We start from the raw sequence: 17,885 nt of genomic DNA, 5'->3' as shown, positions 1-17,885 counted from the left end.
ATTATATTGCTGTTTGTATTTATATAAATGTCTTATTCATTTTATCTATATATAACACTATGTTGGAAAAACCTATATATTGTATAGATCAAACACTAATATAAAAATACAAGTAGCTGTTTGTAATAATTAAACCAAATTTTAGTTAACTTATCCAAATGAGTTTACTGAGATTTCCTGGATATAAATCTGTCATTTATAATTTCTTTTATTAACATCAGCAAGTTAATATATTTAATATTCCTTTACTGAGATGAAAGGAAACATTAACTTGAATTAAAATTAAATACATTATATGGTATCATTTAAAAACAGGCTCTGATTTGATGATTATGAATTTAATAGGTCAAATACAGTTTTTGATGGAGAAGTTGGTAATATCACAGTCCACCTTCATAATTAAGTATCAAGAGTCTGTTCTCATTCAACAACCTCTTTAAGGCTGAGTAAACCTGAGCTTTATTAAACTCACAGATAATGCTAGGGGATGTTGATTGCTGCCTTAAGGAAAATAAAATGATGCTGCCTGACCTTAAGAAATTATAAATATGGGAATGTTGACAAATGATAATAAGCAGCAAGTACTAAAAGGGCGTTCACTCCCAAGTCAATATTGCTGAAAGGAACTGAGTTTAGGATTGCAATATAGTTTTTGAATATTTAGAAATTCCCTCTTTCAAATATTTTATAGACTCTGAAATTTGGAAGTCCTTTACTGAATTTAGGGATCAAGTGTACATACATTTTTCACCTGCATAAGTCTGTTTAGGGTTAAAAGACATTGCGATAAATTCTTAAGATGGCTGAGGGCATAACATATATAGGATGGCAGGGTCACAGTGCCCTAATACTGGAAGGTGAAGTAAAGGGGATAAACTTGCTGGATTTTATCACCTTCTTCTAACAATTGTACTGATGCTAGAGAATAAAGTGCCCATCTGTATTGGAGGGAAAGCAAGTGAAAGTGAGAGATATCTACTTACCATCAGTGGGTTTTATATTTTCCTTATTTTTTTGAAGCTTGTGAAAGTTACTCTGAACTCAAATTAACTACTTTATAACTTCCTACTAGTAGAAACAGGAAACAGTAGTTGACTTCTGATATTAATTTATTTCTCTTTACTGGGTATTCAAGATACAATCAGTAGCTAGCAAGCTTGTGAGAAAGGCCCATCCCTATTATTTTAATACACTGCAATCTGTTTTTGTGATTTTGAAACATGTATTTTAATAAGGAATTTGAATGCAGTATACAAGATGAAAAATGAGTGAGTGGTAAAATACATTTTTCTTAGACATCGGCTGTTCGATTGACAAAAGGCACAGATATGAAATTTGTCTAAATAATTAGATTTTTAATTAGTGCATCATTGTAAGATTAATGTCAATGCGCTTCATTGCTTGTAATTTTCTATTAGAAATTTGATGTCAACAAAGATGCTACCTGTGGTTTGCTGATTTGAATCCTTAATTTATTACTTGTATGTATGGCATGTCACAAATTTGCAGACATGAGAGGAAAGAAGGCATTTGATTATAGCTTCCCTGGTGCTGAGGAATATTGATGGTGTTATTCTATATGAATATATTATAGCAGTGATGGTGAACCTTTTAGAGACGAGTACCCAAACTGCAAGCCAAAACCAACTTATTGCAAAGTGCCAACACTGCAATTTAACCTGAATACTGAGGTTTTAGTTTAGAAAAAGCAACTCATACATTAACATCTCTTGTCTTAAAGGAAAATAACATACGTGCCATAGGTTTGCCACCATTGCATTATAGTATCTAATATTCAAGACACAGCCACCCCTCAAATATTAGTGCCTACATAATAATTTGCAACAATATTGACAATAACAAGAGCAAATACTGTAGGTTGTTCAACTTAGACTATGCCTACTTTGGATGTACTTGAATATCATTGATACTATAGTCTCTTTTTAAAACTGGTTTTCTTTCCTTTTCACAGTTGCCGAACAAGCAACCGGAAAAGCTTGATAGGCAATGGACAGTCCCCGGCATTGCCCAGACCACATTCACCTCTTTCTGCTCATGCAGGTAACTGACTGACTACCTTTTCTTGAGTTTTGTCTTATTTCTTTTTGTTTAGTTTTTTTAAATAAGTTGACTTGTTGAGATGCAGGTGTGTCTTTGAGACTGTGTTTCTATTGTTTTATCACTAAGGTGCTCTTTCTGAAATACAGTTTCCTTTTATAGGAGATCCTTTTTTAATGATTGCTTTCTCTATTTCTAAATTTATGGATAATGTAATTCATATTTCCATGTTAGGAATATGTTTGGGAAATGCAGACTGATTGCTCATGTGTTAAGAATAAGTATTGAGGGCCGGGGATTTAGCTCAGTGCTTCTGGCACCTGCCTCGCCAGCCCAAGGTCCTGAGTTTGATCCCCAGTACCAAAAAAAAAAAAAAAAAAAAAAAAGAATAAGTATTGGGAATTATTTAGTATGTTTCTCCTAAAATTGAACTTGTCCATTATATAATTGAACTAGACAGTAGCTATTGTGAGGACAGTGAAAATTCAAGAGATAAGACCCATGGTCTCAGGTATTCTATTGAATTATAAGGAACGTAGAGGCATATTACAGAAACTGCCAGGAAGACTGCTATGTATGCTTTTATTGTTAACATTCTAATCAAAATGAAAAGAAGAGAACGGTTAATTCCAATCAGGAATGTCTGGGAGAATTTGAAGGAGCCACTTGCCCAAAAGATTGAAAGATGGGCAAGATTTTGGAAGGTAGAAATGGAATGAAAGAAAGGATTCCCAGTGTATGGCTAGAGTTTGGGAAGTGTATACTTGGTTAGGAAACAGATGGAATGTCAGTGAGTGGAAGGAGTTTTGACTCTGAATGCCTTTTCAGGACTTGGAGGAGGGTCTTGGTTTTAGGTAGGTGCCTTTAGGATGCTCAAGGACAGCAGGTTGAAAGAGTGAGCAAGTAGCCCTAGCCCTGTAGAACTCTAGTTAGCCAGTGATGGGCTCTCAGATGACCTTGGTTTCCTGTTTAGAGGCTGGGCTGTCACTGTCCCTTAGAAGGCAGTCCTTGAGGTCCAGGAATCTCTCCATTGGTGCCTGGCAGTTATCTGTTACGATTGAGAGAAGAAGGGAGAGAGAGGTAGTCATTCATTGGAAATCACATTTTAGTTTTGTCATAGTAAAAAAAGGTGGCACAATAAAAAAACAAAGATAATTTATAAAATTATGATACTGTAAAATGATATCACTGATATCTGAAATGCTTTTTCCAGTAGAATTTTAGAGATGCTCTTACACACAAGTTCATGCTCAAACCAATATGGCAGCATGTCCATAGTAGCTGAACACTTGAAAACAACCTAAATCTCAAATAGCTGAATCAATAAGTAAAGTATGACATAGCTGTACATATAAATCAAACAAATGAATGACCCCTGCACATACATGAATATAACTCAAATGTAGTGTTGGGCAACAAAAGCCATTCACAAAAGAATATTGTTTAAACCATTCATATAAAATTAACACCATGTTACATAGAGTATTTTGTTTAGGGATATATACACCATATAATATGTAATACTTATATTCCACATATCAATTATATAAGTATGAGAGGTAATCAACATATATAGTGAATATTTAAATTTTTAAAATTTATTTCAGTAAATTACACGTTTACATTAATCCCCCTCAAAATACTTCCCCTTGCTTTGAACACATCTCATCATTTTTGCCACTTTTTAAAGCGGTTCTGGAAGCCTCTTTTATGTGTGTGAGTGGCTTTAGTTGCACTGTCATGAATGCTTCAATGTTCTGAGTAAATTTAAAACATTTAAGGCAATTTTTATCAATTAAAAACATCACATTGTGTCCTTATCTACTTTATTTAATACTTTATTTACTGGGACTAGCACTGTGAGACTTCTGGCTCTTCGCCAAAGTCAAAATGACCAGACAAGGTTAATATTTTAAGTTGAATCAGGACATAGAGACATCCATGATGAGCCACTAAAGGCAAACATGAAAGAGAACTCTCAGAACTGCTTCAGAAAGTGGTGAAAACGTGGGATAAGTGTGTTTGATCTTAGGGGGAGGATTTTGATGGGGATTGATGGCAATAGTCTTTTACTATAATAAATTTTTTTAATGTAAACATTCTGTATAGTCTTTGCTTATACCACATATGTATATAATAAGAGTTTAATAAAAAAGCATGGTGATTTTAAAGGCCAGTTTTATGATAGTTTCTTCTGGGAAGTGTTGGGAATTTTTCTTTCTTTTTTTTTTTGGTACCAGGGATGGAACTCAGGACCTTGCACTTGCAAGGCAGGCGCAGCCCCGCTGAGCTAAATCCCTGGCCCCATGGGGGATATTATTGAAAAGGGGTAAACAGTTGGTAATACTACATTTCCAAAGCTGTACGATGAGTACACATTATTTATATTATGTGTGTTCATAATTTTGAGATTTATATTACATGATTGTCATAATGCTAAAGCCGATGGAAGGTCAATCAAGGCTAAATACCTTACTTAAGGGCTGGAATTATTTATGCTATTTAAATCTTCACATTTCTCCTGCCCAAGCATAATGCCTGGCAGTATTACTAGGTGGTAAGTGAATGATGAATTCTGTTTCTAACATATAGTTCAATGTGGTTTAAGACATGCTTACTTTCTCTTCTTTGTAGTAATTTCATCATCCTTATGTGTCCATTGGTTAGTCTTTTATTGCTGTGATTTTCTTTAGTTCTAATATTGAGAACGGAAATAATATGGTTAAGATTATAATGATCCTTTTAATTATTTTTCTCTTCTTTGTATCATTTTAGCTTGAATTCTTTTCCCTTTAGCATTCATTTGAAAACTTGATCATTGGAGTAGGCAGAGAGGAGCCTGTTGTTCAGGCCCTAGAGCATTTTTCTTTATACTACAGAGCCAGCAGGCTCTTGTTCACGCAGAGGCAGTGGAAATCTGTCAGACTTTTTGTGAGAAGTGACATTTATCAGTCTGGTAGATTCCTATTTCTGTGTAAGAAGAAGGAGAAAATGTGAGTTAAATAAAGGAGCAGTCCTTCCATCTTGATAATATGTCATGTGTCCTCTCCACTCTGGTGCCTTTGATCTCTGTATTTCTGTCACCACCTTCTCTATCCTGTACTTAATACACAGACTGCCAGTTAAGGATTCTTAGATGTCTCCATGCAAAGCAAGAGAAAGAAAAGCTACCATCTCTTAGTATTTACTTCCCTAAAAGGTAGAGATCCACTTTCTCTTCTTCTTAGGGAGGGAGTGTGTGAGCCCAGCCAGTCCTTACTGACACCCTAATATTCCCTGGTTCAATGTTGCAATAGAGACCCATTACCTTAGCAATGGTGTAGGTGTGTCAGGAGTGCTGAGGAAGTGCATATATTGGCATAGTGTCCTACAGTGTGCCTTCACACACACAATAGTGTTTGTAAGGAGTCAGGGATTCCGGAAAGAACAGCAAACAGTATAGGCCCATTGAAGATTCTAAGAATAAAATATAATCCAGAAACTACCTTTAAAGGAAGAGACTGGTGTCTCTCCCCTTGAAATGATCCTATGTCAATATCAGTTTTTAAAGGAAGTGTGGAAAACATTTAGGTGCCCATAACTGGTTGCCTTAGTGTACAAAGAGCTTGTGTAAATTGATACTAGGTGGTGAATGGACCAAGAGGAAGATGAGCATAAGGTGTAAGTAGCGTGACACAGAAACATGTGGCCAACAGAAACATGGAACAATATTTCATTGCAGTTGTAAGGTAAATGTGAACCAAGATGATGGGATATTGTAGTATCATTTACTTAGTATACAGTTTTTTTTTTCAAATTGATAAAATCCAATAATAGCAAAGGTGGGAAAACAGTCCCTTTCACATAATGTAAATCAGTACAACCATTTTGGTTATCAGTTTGCAGTGTTGGTTAAAACTTCAAATGCATTTACTCTTTGGCTTAGAAAATCCATATAAAAGGCTGGGGATTTAGCTCAGTGGTTCCACCACCTGCCTGCCTGAAGCACAAGGTCCCAAGTTTGATCCCCGGTACCAAAAAAATACATAAATAATAAAAAAATAAAATGGTTCATTGTGCTGATATACTCAGATAATAAATGAAAGCCACAAGTATAGGGTTGCTTGTAACCAGCAAATGGAAAGCTAAGTTGTTACCAGTGCTCTACTACTTAACTACTCCTTGAGTGATGGGCAGTTTAAGTAAAAAATGATTCAGAGATATAGTGAATATGGTGGTATTGGAAAGATGCCCAAGATAAATTGTTAAGTGAAAAATGCATGTTGTACATTCATGTGTGTGTATGAGAGAGAGTGTACACACATGCATAAACAAGTATATTTATGCATATTCATAGGGAATCTGTGGAATAAATGAAAGGACAAATCATTAACAGTGTTTATTTGGAGGGAACAAGAAGGTAGAGGAATTAGCATATTAATGCTTTTACCAAGTGGGGTGGTGCTAAAAAAATAAAGAAAAATAAAGATACGAAACACCTCAAGTAGTTTTCTCTTGCTTTGTAACAGATTACTAAAAATGTGGCTTAAAACAATACCTTTATTAATCTCATAGTCTTGTGCAGTAGAAGTCTGGACAAGACTGCCTGGCTTCATTGCTCAGGGTATCAAAGGCTAAATCAAGGTGTTGTTTGGCTGGGCTCTTATCTACAGGCAAGGGAAGAATCTGCCTGCTAGCTCATGTAGGCTGTTGGTAGATGGAGGTCATTGCCTTATAGGATTGAGGTCCTGATTCCATCCTGGCTGTTGTCCAGAGCTGCTTTTGCTCCCAGAGGCCATTGTCTTCCAACAGTGGCTCAGCCCCTCCTCTTCATGCCTCAGTCAGACTTCTCCTTCCAGCAGCCACTATGTTTTAAAGTCCACTGACTTTAGAACTTAAAGTACATCTGCAAATCCCTTCATAGTAGGTAGTACTTAGATTAGTATTTGATCAGATGACTAAGGGATTGGAATCTTGAGATCATCTTTAACATCCTGTCTACCGGTGTCACTTTCATGCTGTATTTTACTTCAGATTGGTGAAAGTGTGAGCTCTCAGAGTTGTACGGGCCACTAGAGTAGGTGGAGATAAGTAACAGAGACCCAATAACCCAAGGCTTTTAAAGTCCGGGTAACAAAGATAGCCTTCTTGGCCAAAATACATATTCCTTTGATTTTTGATCTTTGCATTACTGGGAATTTGCAGGTGAGTAATTGATTTATTAGAGAATTTCTAAGCGGAAAGGAGTAATCTTAGGACAACTCTAAAAATTATTAAAAACAAAAACTATCTCTCAATATCTAAGTGTATGAGTGTGTACATGTGCATGTGTATAAATTTTAGTTACAAAATGACTTCATTTTATACATGGCAATTAGGCAACAAAATACCCCAAATCCTATTCAGAAGGGATCCCCTATGAATATTTTGATATTCATCCCTTCAGTGTCTTTCCAGGTTTAAAAACTAAATTGGTTGTGTAAAGATATATCACGTATATTTTTTAAAATAAAATTTTCAAGGGCTGGGGATTTAGCTCAGTGGTTCTGCTGCCCGTCCCACAAGCGCAAGGACCTGAGTTTGATTCCCGGTACCAAAAAAATAAATAAATAAAATTTTCATTTTATTTCAGAAAATTATGAAGTCCTTTCTCTTTGGACTTGTTTTAGAGTATCTTTTTGAGCCATGCACGAAAGCTGGTCTCACTTCTTCACAACTTGTTAAACTTGCATTTGGACTATATCAGTTCTACTCACTTCAATTGCATAACTCCTTCACCACATCTGACCTTATATTGAATGAGGTAAAGGCAGTGGTTTTGCAGACAGCTATCCCCAAGAGCATCACTGTGTTATAGCCCAGTGACATCCTTGATGTTTACAAGAAACCTTATAATAAAAGAAGGTAAATCGTAACCTTGGAAGATGTATAGTTGGGCAGTAAGGAACTCAGTAAAAGCTGAAACTTTGCCCCTCTATGGTAAAAAAGTATTTTGTTAACTAAGACACATACAACTTTGTGTCATTTAAAAATATAATAAAATTTCATAAGAATTTTTGTAGGCTGTATTTCCCTAGTTCTAATCTTCAAGGCTTGTTTGGTCAAGAAACAAAATGTGATTTTCTGATTATAATAGTTGTCTCACTTTTTCTCATTGCTGAGACAAAGTAACTGACACTCAAAGTTAAAGGAGGGAAGGTTTATTTGGCTCACGGTTTGTAGAGGTTTCAGTCCATAGTCAGCTGGCTCCAAGGCAGGGTGGCATGGTAGAGGGCCATCACAGAGGAGAAACCAGGGCAGGCAGCAACCAGCAAGCGAAGTAGCAAACCAGCAAGGTGACAAGCCTCTTTCTGTTCCTTATATTTTATCAGGGCTACTAGCCCTTAAGGCAGGTAGCATTCATACCCTTAATCCTAGTGCCCTTAATTTTAGCATTGTACCATGAATTAATAATCCCAGTTTGACACACTCTAGACCCAGCCACCTCTGAAAAGCCCCACCTATGACTGCATGAGGCTTTGGGGGAACATCTAGATAAAAGCTATAACAGTAGTAAAAGTGATAGTTTGTACACAATTTGAGAAATTACAGAGAAAGCACAAATCCCCTGTAAATGCATGACTCAGAATCCTTATTAAATTTGTTGTATCTTTTAGGTCTTTATCTTGTACACAGTTTGTGTCTGTATATAGTATGATGTTTGTGGCTGTCCATGCATACATGTGACTGAAATATTAATAAAACTTTTAATGTCACTCTCCCCTTGCCAACACTGCATATTATAGTTTTTAAGATCACATCAATATAAGCTAAGCACAGTAGTATTTGTAATGTGAGTGTTTTATTATGATGGCATTTTAAGTATTTCCATATTCATTGACCATTGATATCTTCTTTTATTCATCTGTATGAATGGTCTTTCAATTTTTTCTTCATTTGAGAGTAAGGAGATAGCAATATTGATCCTTTTAATCTTACTGATATTCTTTTCCAATTTGCCATTTGCTTTCTTAATGGTGTCTTTTAACTAGAAGAAGTTATGTATTCCTTTTCTTGTATTTTTGTAGTCTATTAGTCCTTTTGATTCTGAATTCTTCCTTTGTTCCTGTTAAATATAGTTGTAGCATCACTAAAAAACAAAACAAAACCAGGCTGTAAGAATTGCCTGCTCTGATCACAGCTCCCCTTCTCTACGTTTGAAAAGTTTAGTATCAGTGATGTGGTCCCTTATTTTCTCATCCTCCTAGTCAGTCAGTGTAGGGTGATGGTTTCCCCAAACAGTAGGCATTTTTGTTTGTTTTTCCAGTACCAAGGATTGAACTCAGGACCTTGCACTTGTGAGCCAGGCATGGCACCACTGAGCTAAATCTCTGGTCCAATAATCAAGCTTTTGAACAAAAGTTTTTCTGACTCATTCCTAAACTTTATAGGCTAACCTGCAAAGGTGAGAAGGTTGTAACCCAAGTAGACATTAAAGCAGTTTCTGGGCTCCACAGGCTCTGGGGGTGATTTCTGCTCACTGTGTGTGTGTATCCAGTTTTCTTTCATTTTTTTGTGCTCTGTGTGGAGAGGATAGTGCTTGTGGAATTCAGTCTACTGGTGAGGGCAACTTAGTAGAGATGGATGATCGGTACCAGTGGAGGATTTTTTCTTAGATAAGGTTAGACTAGGGCCATAGCCCTGAGTGTCATGCTATCTTTGTTTCATTTATTTTGTGACTTTAATTTAAAAACCTGCAGGAGCCTTTCCATGCTTGAAATACAATTTGCCAAACTATTTGAACCAGCTTTCTAGTCCTGTATAAAAATATGCTTTCAGCAAAGCAGTGACCTCCTTCAGCTGCATAGACTTGATAGCACAAGACAACACTATAGTTCCTGTGCTGCTTTATTTTGGGGACAAAATAGAACAGAGCAAGATTATGTGCTCACAGAGTCCTGGGCTTAATAGGAATTATGTTTTATTTTTTTTTAATTAAGTTAACTTAATTTTTTTTTTTTTTTGCTCTAGAACATTGGTGGCAAACCTACAGCATGTGTGGCGCAGCTAGCTGTTTGTTATCATTGAAAGCTCTAAAGGTTTGCCATCACTGTTCCAGACATCTCAGATATGATCATCATCCAGTGTTCTTTTTTACTATTTATAAGCCTGTCTCAAAAAAGTCAACTTAAACTTGTAAAAATTTGGACATAAGTCCAGTCACGTTGAGGTCCTCCTTGGAGTTTCATTTTACATTAAAATAACCAAATAAACTTTATCAGGTTGATTTTCTTAATCAAGACCAAGTAGAGCATCACCTTGGACTCATTCAATATTACTAAACCTTTAGGTCCCAGGACTTAGCTCAGTGGTGCCACGCCTACCTCAAAAACACAAGGTCTTGAGTTCGGTCTTGGGTACCAAAAAAAAAAACAACTTTTAATGAGCCCCAAGATGAGATTTAATTTAGTACATGTGTTAAGGCGATAATATTTCGCAACTCAACTGTAATTTCAAGAATTTCATAAATCAATTTCTCTGAATTATAGAGAACACCATCCTTCTGTTTCATGCTGTACTCATTTCTTTTTTTAATCCTTAGCCTTTGTGTAACTGCCAACTGTTCAGGCTTTAGCAGTGACATGTCATGCCCTTCTTGCTTAAGCAAAAGAATGATAAAATCAGATGGACTAATGTCAGCCAGTGTTTTTCTAGTTTTTGGTATTGCTCTGTGTTGAATCACCAATTGGGTGCATATACCAACATCATTATTCTTTGTTAATTCCTTTATGCAGATCCATCTGACCTGTGACCTGAATTTGTCATTTTAGTCCTTTGAGAAGACTGTGATGTTTACATGTAATCTATACCTAATAATAATTTATGACTGGCATCGTTCACACTTCTCTGAGTATAGGAAGATTTAAGAGAGTTGCCCTTTGTTTCAGCATTTTATTCTCTTCTTCATTCCAAATTGAAGCTATTGGAAGCTGATTCCTAAATTTAATTTTTAAGCCCTCTGTGTTAACAAAAGTGACACCACTTTGATTCATTCATTCATTTGGAACCTGGGCCCCTTGAGCAACCACTCAAGAAGATTTTATTCATGGGCAAGGCTCTTTTAATTTTTAAACAAAATTGGCAACGTGTGTGTGTGTTTATCATCTGTGGCTTTCCTTCAGGTTTGAATGCTGAAGCATCAGGTGGGTCTTAATTATATATACTTCAAGTTGGAATTTCTGATACTTGGTAAAGGATTGGATATGGAATGAGAGCGCTCTGGTGAAAGGTGGCTTCCAGTTGTCTTGCTGAGAATATGGAACAAGGGAGGGGTATTTTTCACAATGGAGGAGACAAGAAAAACGGCTGAGACAATCCTTCAGAGTTTTTTTTTTTTAAATATTGTAGCCATTTCACTCAACTAATTTATTTTTATTTATTTTTTTGGTACCGGAGATTGAACTCAGGTCCCTCCACTTTCGAGGCAGGCGGCAGAACCACTGAGCTAAATCCCTGGCCCTCATGCTTCAGAGTTTACTTTGCTGCTTATTGGGTTTAAACACTCTTGAGATCTCTAAGTGACATTAACAAGCAGTTGTGGGCTGGGGATTTAGCTCAGTGGTTCTGCCACCTGCCTCTCAAGTGCAAGGTCCCGAGTTCGATCCCCAGTATCAAAACAAAAACAAAAAACAAGCAGTTGCCATACAGACCTGAAACTAAGAAGCTGAGTTTGTATTGTTCTTAGTTTAGAAGCCATTCTTTCATAGATGCTGCTTATAACCTTGGGAAGCAGGAAATCTTTGAAGGGAGAAAGTTTGGAATGAAAAAACAGAGCCTAGAGCTGGGCCTATAATGCCAGCATTTTGAGGTCCTAAGAGGACAAATGGCCAGCAGGAGACTGAGAAGCAGCAACCTGAGAGGCAGGAGGGAAGGAGGAGAAGGTATTGTTACAGAATCCAACAGAAGACAGGACTCCCAGAAGGAGGGAGAAGAAAATGGTATTATCAAGTCAGCAAGCCTTATCAAGTACTTTACAAACATTTACTGAAAGACTACATAACTATTCACATACACATAACTATTCACCTATAGCTTTGTTTAATTTTTAGGTCTAAAAATGCAGCATATGCCCTAATGTAAGGCAAAGTTTTGCTTTTCCCCTCTTAAATACTGAATTACTTACAAAGCCCTGCATAGCACCCTATTTTAATTACTTCCTATGGAAAGAAGTTTTAGCAAAACTTGCCTATAATTCACCTTGCCTACAATATAATCTGTTTTGACCATTGCTGAAATTGGAGAAGAGCATCGCCTTTCAAACACTTTAATAATTTAGTTGCCCAGAGAATACTGATCGACAGACTTCCAAGTTCAAAGAGTACCCAGGGTAGTGCTTCACCTGATTAAGGAATCTGAAATTGTCTATTCTTGATATAAAGTTGACATTGGGATTTCTCGAGGTTACTTTTACTATGATAAAAGAGATTCTTATATATTTTGGAGGGGAAATAATTCTTGAGAAACTAGAGTCTCAAAATGGTGAATTTCTTAAAAGTTGAGATCGGAGAATCTTTTTAGTTTTAAATCTTGTAAAATACAACAATTGGAAATTAAAATAATTGGTTTGTTGACTTTGTTTGGATGAGATATTTTAAAATTTAAATCTTGTACAGTATATAATTATATATTTCACCATCATATACATTCATATAGATGTGTGTGTGTGTATATATATATATATATGCCAATACATTAAATAGTATAACTGACATAAATTGTTATATTATTTACATTTCTGCAAGTTTATATATTCAAATTAGGGGAAAAATAAATTTTTTTGATGTGCTGGTTAGAAACTGAGAAATTATCTTGTGCATAGAACTGCTTTTGTTCTAGGCAGTAGTGAATGCTTTCCCAGAAGTTAAAGATGCATTTAAAACCCTTGCTGAATCACCTCTGTGCTCGCTCCTGCTCCTGCTCCTGCTCCTGGCCTTTAGGCACGATGGCTTTAGGCCGGGCAGCTCTGAGTGACTGCCTCTGGCTTTTGTTGGCCAACAGTGGTGCTAGCTCTTGCCTCATCACTTTATCTCCAAATTATCTTGGAAGTCGAGTCAAAAGTCCTCAGTTTTCTGTACATTTAGATGTCTTCCTCATTCCATTAGGTGATGAGGATGTGTGGATTTGTGTCACAGTCAAACTGCCTCTTCCAAGGCCATCACAGCATTCATGCAGGGTCCTTTTCGGTGTGGGGCTTGGCCAGCACCAGTGCTTTGCCCAGTGCCATTGGTTGGAGACTAGATGCTCAACACCACCAAAGTGGTCTGCATCTACTGGGCAACCTGGAAGGGAAGTTCGGAAGAGTGTATTTTAAATTCAAGTGTATGTACGAAAGAGTATTTTCCTTTTCTGGCACATTGAAATATCATGTACAATAATGCCATCTTAGTCTTTGAACTCAGTCTTATATAATTACAGCCGCAGCTTTAATGATGCTTTAATGCTGTTCTTTTAATTTACTGCAGCAGCACATAAGTACTTCTCTATAAAAGCTGTGTAAATTGCAAGCTTTTCAAGGTCTAATCTTTTAGGTTAAGAGTAATAATGGGTAATTATAGAGCTTGTTTTGAAATGCTAAGGTGTATGTCCACACTGGCAACCATTTCAAGTGTAGAGAGTTCAAACATGGAGAAGAGTCACCCATGTCAGTGCTGTGCTGCAGTTGAGAACAGATTTTGGTTTCCCCAGACTGGGGAGGAGAGAAATGGAGAAAATTCAGAAGAGTGTAGATATAAGAGAAGTTGTATAGTTTAGGAGGAAGGGATGATCTTTGTTTGATTAAAAAAACTTGAAATTAAAACATTAAAAAATATTTTTTTCTTTTTACAAAAGCTGTACATGTTTGTTGTAGGAAACTTAGAAAACGAAAAGGTATAAGCTGGACATTATGACACATGCTTAAAATCCAGCACTGTGGGAGGCTGATGCAGGAGGATTGCAAATTCAATCCCAGCCTGGGCAACTTAGTGATTTAGAGAGAGACCATGTCTCAAGATGTTTAAAAAAAAATGCAGAGCCTGGGATACAGCTAAGTGCAAAAGCCCTAGGATCAGTCCCCAAAATTGGCTCCCCAAAAGGGTAGGGTATAAATAAAAATGTAAAAATCACCTATATTCTTACCCACTACTTGGAATTAATTTGTATACATGTAAGTCATTTTTCTTTTCATGTTATTCTTTATCTTTATATAACATTAATATTTTTGCTAATATTTAGTATTAATGGACACTAAATATTTTATGAATATACCATAACTATTTCCCTCTTGTGAATATTTTGGCTATTTCCAGGCTTTTCTTTTGTTCTCATAAGTAATTTTTTAGTAAACAGCATAATTCATAAATCTTTGTGCTCAACTCTAATTAGTTTCTCAGCTTAATCTGGGAAATTACTTTTTAAAGTGCAGAGCTTTATTGTCTCACGTTTGTGTTGTTAGGCTGTCCATTATTTGGGATTTTATGAGGCTGCAGCAGCGAGAGATTGTGTCAACAGGAAATGCTCTTTAATTCTTACTGTGAATGACATTTAATAAGTATCAAGCATGTGTTATGTAAGTTCCACAATAACTCCACACATCTAAGTACATCTCCAGTGTGTTCTCTCTAGCTGAAACAATAGCTGGTTGTATTAAACTTCCAGGAACTTTGTGCCCCATGACATCATGGTGACCTGGTGTTGCTGGTGAGGTAAATAAGAAGGAACTATTGCAGGGAAGTGCAGAGCTGTTTATACTGTGGCCCTTCTGGACACTGAGAACATGACTCTAGGCTAGAAACCTCAAGCCACTTTGCAACTCAGGACTCCTGCTACCTGAAACCCTCTCATTGTGAGGTGGCTGATAACTGATAATGTACTAAGAGCTATATGTAACACATGCTGGTCCTCGGGGCACAGGATCTGGGTCTTCACCCAGGTCTTCCACAAATTGACAGTGATACTTTGGGCAAGTCACTCTCAGGGTCTATCAATGGGACCTTCCAAAAGCCTTCTCATCCATAAAATGAAAATAATAAAACTAGCCCTTACAACTGCATGAAACTATTTAACTGTGAAAGTATTCACAATATTATAAATGGATGTGAAGCTTTAAGAAACTTTTAAAGTATCCTTATAACGGATTTAAATTCATGACAGTTAAAAAATGATAGGATACCATAGAGTATAAATATGAATAAAATTAGAATACAGGCTTCTTGGCATCAAAGAGTGGGTTATTGACAATGAAATGTGGCTTCCATGTAACAGTCTGTGCAGGGACACACATGCACGAGTCTGCAATATTTTCATTTTGTGATACTAGCCTTTGGTTATCCCTTGGTTTATGTGCTTTCTGGTTTAGAGCTGATTTGGGAAATTAATTTGAATAATCCAACTCTGGTGCATCAGAACCTGAGCAGCTCCAGAGGGGCTGGCTGGCTCAGTGATGGCATCTGGGACGTGTGTCCTGGGAGTGGGTTTCACATCCTCCTATGGACGTTTGCTTCAGCCAGAGGAGCTCAACCTATCACATGTTGGGCTCGGAGTAATCTTTGCTTGAACTAAAGATATGGTGTACACACACACACACACACACACACACACACACACACACACACAGAGCCTCATGCACGAGCTCTTGAAAGCCATTCTAGAAACTGAGACCCAGTGTAGTGTTGCTATATTTATCACTTACAGTATGCTTCAAGGATAGAAAAATACTGGTTTTTTTGGAATGAACTGTATTCCTGTGCCACTTTCAGGAGTGGACCGGAGACGTGCAGATTAATAGTAAGCCAACAGGTCCCACTTGACAAATCAGGTCAGGGGTGATCAGCAAAACCTAGCGCATACCTGGAAAACACTGGGCTGAGGGGAGAATATGTCTCACCATTTTAAAGAACACTGTGGCTCTTCTAACTCTTCTATTGCCGACATTCGGGCCAGCACTCTACATTGGTGGAGAATCCCTGACACCAGTGCACCTAAGCATTTTCCTAAAGCTTGAGCTGTATCTATTAAGGTATCAGATGTTAATGAGCAAAAGGCCAAAAGCCTTGTGCTTAATCACAGGGACAGTGCTCACCTTTTAATCATTGGGTATAGAGAAGTTACATTCAGGTTAATTTTCTCAGCGTTTTTACATGGTCTGCCAGCAGTCAAAGATGATTTAGAATAATTATCTATTCAGATAATTCTCATATATATGCATATTTTTCTAATATTATTTAAAATACATCTTCCAAGGCTGCATTTTCATATTTCTAGGTCTTTTGGTTTAAAGAAGATTTTTTTCTTTGTTTTCTCAAATTTAATCTATACTGGCTTTATGCTGTTTATTGAAACATACTTTTAGTATTTTAAGGTCTAATGATAGATGACCATCTAAGCATCTAAAATATTAAGGGAAAGAGGGTGAGACAGCAGGCTGAACACAGACATAAGACAGGAGGTCATGCCTAGAGGACCCACAAACATTCTTGATATAGTTATTTTTCTCATTTCATCACAAGATGAATGTTTCATTTGGAAGGTCTTTTCATAGGAAACAGGTTGTCCTGTTCCTCCCAGGCCCTGGCCCTCCCAGGTACTTTGAAAATAATCTATTTCCTTGATGGTCTAGAGTAGCAATATATGGGATAATCAAAATATACAATGAATGTTTAAATTTTTAAAAATTTATTACAATAAAAAAACATTGTTATGAATCTCCCTCAAAATACTCCCCCTTGCTCTGAGCACACTTATCCCATTGTCTCTTCTTGAAGCAGTTCTGGAAGTCCTCTTTCATGAGTGTCTTTATGAGGTATGGTTAAAAAAAAAGGTTAATGCTGCTGCTTAGTACCATACAATGGAAAGGCATGTCCTCATCAATCTTATTCACCAGGTCTGGCACTGTATGATTTCACACTCTTCCCTAGAGTCACAATGACTATGAAAGGTGAGTATTTTGAATTAAGGACATCAAAGAAGTCACAACAGAGCAACTTGAGACACAAAAGAGGACTTCCAGAACTGCTGCAGAAAGTGGCAAGAACAATAAGTGTGCTTAAAGTGAGGAGGGGTTTTTTGAGGAGAATTAATGTGCCTTTTATTGTATTAAAAATTTACATGCTGTATTTGTTGATCATACCTTGTATATCATAGTTCATGGTCTTTATATCTATATGTTGTAACAACTGGGCCTAAAAGCCTGTTTTTGCCATGTGAGAATGTTCTGGAACTGTACAGTAGTTAGGAGTGACCAGCCAGTTATTGAGTGAATGGTGTAGATTTTGAGGGAAGAAGGGGGAGAGAGAAAGAGATCTATCCATTCATCCTCAGGAAAAGAACATGCCTTGCTTCACTGGAAATGCAAATCATCTGAAATTTGCCAAATTCAAGGAATGAGGTAAATTCCTTAATTCATAAAAAGCCTATTTCTTTATAAGATCAGTAATTTAGCTTGAGAATATACATATTCTAGCATCCTTGAAATTGAAAGGAAAAAAAATAGGTGAATTGGTTCACAGGTACTTTTGTGCCATTATTTCATAGGAAATGTGAATTTGAGCTTATCACTAGCAATTTCATTTGGCAGTCTTGATTTTCAAAAGAGAAGGGTCAGATGCAAATTCTTCACCCTCCTCTGGAGACAGGGAAATTAAGAGGCATGTGTACCTTCCCTGACAAGTGATCCCACAGAAGCTATGAGTCTGTTTTGCCAGTGGCTCTGTGGAGCTGTGACTTCATTCCTCTGGTTCTTTTTGTTGACATAAATGATGGATGTTCTTTTCTTCCAGTAATAAGTAGCCGTAACTGTTTCTGACTATGTGCCTGTCTAACTTGAATCTGGT

The 17,885-nt window shown here is 36.8% G+C and overlaps 1 protein-coding gene across 27 annotated transcripts in view; it reads left to right on the top strand.

Annotated features, from left to right (window-relative positions):
- Positions 1–17,885, top strand: part of Mast4 (microtubule associated serine/threonine kinase family member 4) — a 594,077-nt gene that overhangs the window by 463,494 nt on the left and 112,698 nt on the right. For all 27 annotated transcript variants that reach the window (XM_087189591.1, XM_087189613.1, XM_087189592.1 and 24 more), the window contains one exon: positions 1,973–2,061. In XM_087189591.1, coding sequence (XP_087045717.1) covers positions 1,973–2,061 — 89 coding nt within the window. The remainder of the gene's footprint in view (positions 1–1,972; positions 2,062–17,885) is intronic.

This window comes from Heterocephalus glaber, unplaced genomic scaffold (assembly GCF_053883595.1).
Source record: "Heterocephalus glaber isolate CG9 unplaced genomic scaffold, H.glaber_assembly_v1.0 deba00001543, whole genome shotgun sequence".
Lineage (NCBI taxonomy): Eukaryota > Metazoa > Chordata > Mammalia > Rodentia > Bathyergidae > Heterocephalus > Heterocephalus glaber.
The sequence above is the reverse complement of the archived record's forward strand: the minus strand, read 5'-3'. Positions and strand labels throughout refer to the sequence as shown.